The 7,661-nt window shown below is 35.5% G+C and overlaps 1 protein-coding gene across 3 annotated transcripts in view; it reads left to right on the forward strand.

Annotated features, from left to right (window-relative positions):
* The window catches only part of PRKG1 (protein kinase, cGMP-dependent, type I), a 1,420,729-nt gene that overhangs the window by 1,411,660 nt on the left and 1,408 nt on the right, over nt 1-7,661 (forward strand). For all 3 annotated transcript variants that reach the window (XM_010832219.1, XM_010832218.1, XM_010832220.1), the window contains 3 exons: nt 5,002-5,124; nt 5,206-5,268; nt 6,493-6,559. In XM_010832219.1, coding sequence (XP_010830521.1) covers nt 5,002-5,124; nt 5,206-5,268; nt 6,493-6,559 — 253 coding nt within the window. The remainder of the gene's footprint in view (nt 1-5,001; nt 5,125-5,205; nt 5,269-6,492; nt 6,560-7,661) is intronic.

Below are 7,661 nucleotides of genomic sequence, written 5' to 3' on the forward strand. Positions count from 1 at the left end.
TTTTCTTGGCTTACTTCACTCTGTATAATCGTCCAGTTTCATCACTCATTGAACTGATTCAAATGTATCTTTTTAATGGCTGAGTAATATCCATTGTGTATATGTACCATAGCTTTCTTATCCATTCATCTGCTGATGGACAACTAGGTTGCTTCCATGTCCTGGCTATTATAAACAGTGCTGCAATGAACATTGGGGTACACATGTCTCTTTCAATTCTGGTTTCTTCAGTGTGTATGCCCAGTAGTGGGATTGCTGGGTCATAAGGCAGCAATCTATAGATTCAATGCAATCTCTATCAAGCTACCAATAGTATTTTTCACAGAGCTAGAACAAATAATTTCACAATTTGTATGGAAATACAAAAAACCTCGAATAGCCAAAGCAATCTTGAGAAAGAAGAATGGAATTGGAGGAATCAACCTGCCTGACTTCAGGCTGTACTACAAAGCCACAGTCATCAAGACAGTATGGTACTGGCACAAAGACAGAAATATAGGTCAATGGAACAAAATAGAAAGCCCAGAGATAAATCCACGCACCTATGGACACCTTATCTTTGACAAAGGAGGCAAGGATATACAATGGAGAAAAGACAATCTCTTTAACAAGTGGTGCTGGGAAAACTGGTCAACCACTTGTAAAAGAATGAAACTAGAACACTTTCTAACACCATACACAAAAATAAACTCAAAATGGATTAAAGATCTAAATGTAAGACCAGAAACTATAAAACTCCTAGAGGAGAACATAGGCAGCTTCTATTTTATAAATAAGCTCATTTGTTTCTTTTTTAAAAAAATTGGATTCCATATATGAGTGATATATGATATTTGTCTTTCTCTGACTTAACTTCACTCAATATGACAGTCTCTAGGTACATCAATGTTGCTACAAATGGCATTGTTTTGTTCTTTTTTATCACTGAGGAATATTCCATTTTATAGAATGTTTGTCCCACATCTTCTTTACCCTTCTGTTGACAAACATTTAGGTTATTTACATGTCTTAGCTATTGTAAATAATGCTGCTATGAACATTGGGGGTGCATGTATCTTTTACAGTTAGAGTTTTCTCTGGATATATATGCCCAGGAGTGTGATTGCTGGGTCATATGGCAACTCTATTTTTAGCTTTTTAAGAAACATCTATAATATTTTCCTTAGTGGCTACACCAATTAACATTCCCACAACAGTGTAGGAGGGTTGGTTCCCTTTGCTCCACCCTGTCTCCAGCATTTGTTGTCTCCAGATTTTTTTGATGATGGCCATTCTGACCAGTGTGAGGTAATACCTCAATGTAGTTTAGATTTATTTGATTTTTCTAAGGTCTATTTAGGTCTTAACCCAATCAAAAGTGGGAATGTTTTCTTTGTGATATAGAGCTGCATGTTTTCCTCCAAGAGTTTTATTGTATCCGACATTACAGTCAGGTCTTTGATTAGAAGAGAGTATTCTAGTTTTACACACAGCTGTCTAGTCTCCACAGTACCACATTTTTAAGAGACTGTCTTTATTCTTGCCTTGTCTGTTGTAGATTGACCAAACGTGTGTGAGTTTTCTTAATTTAAGAGACATTTAGGAATTAATATTGTTGGTGAACAAGTACAAATTGAAATCCAGCATTTCTTTCAGTTTTATCCTCATGTTAACTTCAAGTAAAATTAAATTGAATAGTTTTTTTTTTTAATTTTGAAAAGCATGGATATATAATAATCTTGTAGGTCTCTCCTTGAAAAGCATGGATATATAATAATCTTGTAGGTCTCTCCATCTACATAGAGAAATGTATGAAATTATATTTGTAAGTATCTATTATTATTTAAGGGCATTGGGTGATTTTTACTTTTAAGTAATTTTATATGTTTCATGTATTGCATAAATATCTTGGACAAAACACACATGACTTGCAAAAACAACAAAAGTCACCTTTAATAAGTGATTTTTGTTGTCTTTCTAACAAAAGTGAAAGTTGCTCAGTCGTGTCCAGTTCTTTGTGACCCCATGGACTAAACAGTCCATGGACTTCTCTAAGCCAGAATACTGGAGTGGGTAGCCTTTCCCTTCTCCAGGGGATCTTCCCAGCCCAGGGATCGAACCTAGGTCTCCTGTATTGCAGGTGGATTCTTTACCAGCTGAGCCACAAGGGAAGCCCTGTCTTTCTAAAATAAATACAAAAGCAAAAATATAAGTTAGAAAAAACATGAAGCTGTTGATAATAAATCCAAGATGTGGTGGTGCTTCATTTTTATAGTGAAAATAAAAACTGGCAGGTTACCTTGAGAGCAAAGAGAATAGTCAACCATAACATTATATAAAGAGAAAATCCTTAAATTCTAGGAGAATACTAAATAGAACTGAATGTTAATACATTATAAAAAGTGGTTTAAACTGACAGGTAACAGTTAATGAGAGAGTAAACAGAAAATACGTATTACACAAAAATAAGCTCAGATGGATTAAAGACCTAAATGTGAGACTGGACACTATAAAACTCCTAGAGGAAAACATTAAGTCCAAAACACTCTCTGACATAAATTGAAGCAATAGCTTTTTTTATCCATCTCCCAGAATAATGGGAATAAAGCCAGAGATAAACAAATGGGACCTACTTAAACTGGAAAGCTAAGGAAACAAAATGAAAAGACAACCCACAGATTGGGAGAAGTTATTTGCAAATGATGTGCCCAACAAGGGATTTAGTCTTCAAAATTTACAAACAGCTCATGAAGTTTAACATCATCAAAACAAACAACACAATCAAAAAATGGGCAGAAGACCTAAATAGACATTTCTTAAAAGAAGACATAAAGATGGCCAAAAATCACATGAAAAGATGTTCAATATCACTATTAGGGAAATGCAAATCCAAACTACAATGAGGTACCACCACACACCAGTCAAAATGGATATCATCAAAAAATCCACAAATTAATGCTGGAGAGGATGTAGAAAGAAAGGAATTCTCCTACACTACTGGTAGAAATGTAAATTGGTACAGTCGCTATGAAGAACAGTATGGATGTTTCTTAAAAAACTAAAAATAGAGCTACCATATGACCCTGCAGTCTCACTCCTGGACCTATATCCAGATAAAACCACGGTCAGAAAGGATACATGCACCCCACTGTTCATTGCAGCACTGCTTACAATAGCCAGGACATGGAAGCAACCTAAATGTCCATCAGCAGATGAATGGATAAAGCAGCAGCAGTGAGTATATACAATGGAATATTGCTCAGCCATAAAAAGAATGAAGTAATGCCACTCGCAGCCACATGGATGGACTTAGAGACTTTCATACTGAGTGAAGTCACAGAAGGAGAAATATCATGACATCCCTTGTATGTGGAATAAAGAAAGAAAATATACAAATGAACTTATTGACAAAGCAGAAACAGACTCACAGATTTCCAGAACAAACTTATGGTTGCCAGGGGGAAAGGCCTGGGGGAAAGGGATAGTTAGGCAGTTTTCAACTAATATGAAAACACTACTACATTTAAAATGGATAACCAACAAGGTCCTAGTGTATAGCACAGGGAATTCTGCTCAATGTTATGTGGCAGTCTGGATGGGAGGGGATTTGGGGGGGAGAATGGATACTTGTGGCTGAATCCCAATGCTGTCTACCTGAAACTATCACAGCCTTGTCAATCTATACTCCAATATGAAATATTTTTTTAAAGTACTTGCTACAGAAAATAGGAACACAAAACTTAAGGCAGATACTATCCAACCCTTTTTAAGTAATTCATTGTTTTCAGCTTTCTCAGTAGAAGGAAATAATTTGAACTGCTATTAATAAATATGACAGAAAATAATCCATAAAATGTCTTCCCCCAAGAAATATGAATAAACAGTGTATTAGAATAATTTCCAAGGAAATCAGCTATCAAGTCACGTCATAATTATTTCTGAACTTGGGAAATGTGGTGGAAGGAGTCAACTTTAGTCACATCTGTATTCCCTGAGCCAGGCACAAAGCCACAGTCCAAGGATGGATAGGTAAATAAACCAAAAGATTTGGTTAAGAGGGACTGGCTACTACATCCTTTCTAACAAAGAGGAGGTCCTAGGTTAGGTTATCTCTGAAGGCTGATAATGAAGGAGAAAAGGATAGGAGGAGCACTGTTCTGTAGGAGCATTAGTTCAACAAATATTTACCGACAACTTACTCTGTGCTATGCATTCCCCCAGACTCCGGGAATATCAGCATGGAACTGGAAGAGCAGATGGGTATAAAACAAATACCAGAATGAAGTAGTTACAAAGCACAATAAGTGGCAAAAAACAGTTCTATAAGAGAGTATGATAGGTGAATCTAACTTTAAGTTCTGGTATTAGATCATTACATTATGTTAGTTGATAGTGGTTATATGATTGGCTGTATTAGGTTGATCACAGTAGGCCTTTTTGAGTAATCAACATAACACTTAAGCTAAGACTTCATAAGTGAGGCATTAACCAGGAGGCCTGGGAAGAAACTTTCAGGCAAAATGAACAGTGCCCTGAGGTGGGAGAGTATTTGGTCCTTCAGAGGAGCAGAGAGAAGACTGCTATGCCTGGATCCCAGTGAGTGAGGGTAGAACTGGCGTAAGATGGGGTCATATCAGTGATGTTCCTGTCGCCCATTCTAATGATGTTGGACTTCAAGTGTAATCAGTGAGCTTGCAAATGTGAGAAAGGGCCAAAAAATAGAAGAGGCAGAAGAGGCTTTCTGAATGACTAAGGACAGCAGGAGGGGTTAGTCACCAGCACTAGAAAAGAAACGAGGGGAACAGTGGACAAACCTGACCCATTTAAGGGTTTTGCTAAACGATTTGCTTGGCAAGATTTGCTACACCATTTTGCTATTAATCAAGTTTCGTTCCGCTACCCCTATTAATATATGTCTCCAAATAAGGATTGATGTCATTTGTGGAGTTGTTATAACACTGTAACTTTCCTTGTTTAGAAACCTAAATACTATCTCTCTCTTCATATCTGTCATTCTTGCAGCCCACCTTTCTCAGGCCCAGATCCTATGAAAACCTATAACATCATATTGAGGGGGATTGACATGATAGAGTTTCCAAAGAAGATTGCCAAAAATGCTGCTAATTTAATTAAAAAACTATGCAGGTGAGCGTTTCAACCACATTGTTTTCCCCATTATCATCCTTTAAAAAACAGATTTTTTAACAATTATTATTTTATTTTTAGGGATAATCCATCAGAAAGATTAGGGAATTTGAAAAACGGAGTGAAAGACATTCAAAAGCACAAGTAAGTGTTCTTATAACTTACGGTTTAAGACTCCAGAGAATATTTCCCGAGGCTGATGTTTCTAAGTTAGTGGTTATATAACTGATGCAACTAGTCTAAGGAGCATCCAATGAGACAGGCAAGCTAGTCAGCCTTGTTATTTAAGATCTTTCTAGTTCTGTCTCAAGGACTTCATTTAGACGCATCTGATCCTGTGACATTCTACACAACAGATTCACTGAATTTAGTTTTTCCCAACTCCTACTAATTAGGACTTTTCCTCTCCAGCATGAAGAAGAAATATATACTTTTAATTCTGAAATTCTATTCTCTACCAGAATATTAAAAACAAAAGTATGCTACCATATATCATGCCTCATTTCTTTAACTAAAACTAAAACATATTTTTTCAACCATTTCCTAACTGGATGCTATGACAGTGGGAAAAAAAAGTACAGAGTACAGTCATTTTTTAAAACAATAGCAGCATCTTAAATAGTAAACCTTACCCATGTTGATTGAATGTTCTAAAGCTAAACCAAGATCATATTGGTCTTTCCCGATTGGTTTCTGTAACATGCAGAGGAAATTCACATCCCTACCAAAGGAATGTGTTTACCAGAATACCTATGAATGTCTAAAAAGCCTTCAGGAATTTCATGTAATCATTTGCTAATGACAAAACCTTTCAAAGACAACCACCACAACAAAGACCTTTGTGATATTTGGTCCCCATTTCCACAAAAAGCCATTCTCAAAGTACCTTCATTGTACCAAAAAAAGAAAGAAAGAAAAGGAGATACGGATACATAGAGACCAAGACAGTGATGTGAAAAGGTTAATTAACTGAGGCTGCCCAGTGACACAGATGGAAGGATAATTTTCCATCCTGACATTTCATTCCCTGATTCTACCTTCTTAAAATAACAACCTGTAGGGCCGAGCATATTACGGCATTTATTAAGTTATAATGATCATTTTGGAACAAGGTCATGACTGAAATAACTAGAATAAAAAGCAATTGCTAATTGGTCCTTAAAATTTTGACAATTAGATTAAAAAAAAACCACACATTCCACTTAATAAGCTAACATTTAAAATCTGCAATTAAATAGAAAACATTATTCTCATAATGAAAATGTTTGCTTACCTGTTTTCCATCAGTCATGGACATCATATAAGTTGTTTTGAGAAGGCTTTAGCTGAGGTAAAATGCCTTTAACCATCTACTTTTTCCTTTTTTAGATGGTTTGAGGGCTTTAATTGGGAAGGCTTAAGAAAAGGCACCTTGACACCTCCTATAATACCAAGTGTAAGTAAACTTTTCAGCTTGTAATTGTGTGATACACATAAAGGTATTTGTCAGTCATCAAAGATCTGCTATTTCAAAATTTTTATCCAATAATCAGCTTAAAATATAGGAGAAGTATCAGATTAACATAATGACATCTTCTAAAATTCAAACTTATAATGTGTTAAATATATAAGTGTTGACAGAAGAGTATAATGAATCTCTTTTTCCACATACTATAAAAACTTTATACATCTTTGCACAAGAATATATGCACAACCTTATTTAGTCATATTCATAAATAAGATGCAATAAGTTCTGTAGTGTGTCCTTGAGTATACTTAGATGAGTTAGGATAGTCTGTTATTCTTACCTTCTGTGTATGACTCCACCATGCTCTGTCTCCAAGAGTCCAATCCAAATGGGCCACATCACAACATTCCCCGCCCGGTGGTTTTTTGTTGGGTTTAGACAACAGTTCAGCTACCAGTTGCAACAGCTTTCAATTCCTGGCCAATATCGTTTCATTTATGCTCCACATACTTCCTCCTCCCCTGCCCCCATAGTTCTTTAAAGTATTCCTAAGCACAGTTCTTTTCTTTTATTATTTGATCAGGCTCTAAAAGAAAGACATTCTCTTCTAATATATCAGGTGTTTTGTTAAACTACTAGTCCACGAAGTGGACTAAGTGTTTACACTGTGTTAACCTGAAATAGATTTCAATTGACTGCATTTATATTTGTATTCAATACAGCATCTATCTAATAAAATGTGTTCAGTCTTAACTAATAAGGAGAGGGATGTTTTGCACTCCTGAGCTTTTCATTTATATACATCCTTTTTTCTGGGACTAATTTAAGACCACTCCTTATACAGAAACAATTGCTGTACTTATTATTTTAATTTGTATGCCTATATTTATGTTTATTCACAAACAAAGTAAAGTACAGATGTCAACTGCATTCATGAAGTTTTCTTTTTAAAACAAAGGCAGAATAAGAAACTTTAAGAGGAAAATAAAAGCCTAAAGTATCCTAACATACTCACCAGGGGTCTCCTTTTATGCAACAGTAGTATTAAATTAAATGGAGGACTATATATATATATATAATATGTATATAA

This window comes from Bison bison, unplaced genomic scaffold (assembly GCF_000754665.1).
Source record: "Bison bison bison isolate TAMUID 2011002044 unplaced genomic scaffold, Bison_UMD1.0 scf7180017860456, whole genome shotgun sequence".
Lineage (NCBI taxonomy): Eukaryota > Metazoa > Chordata > Mammalia > Artiodactyla > Bovidae > Bison > Bison bison.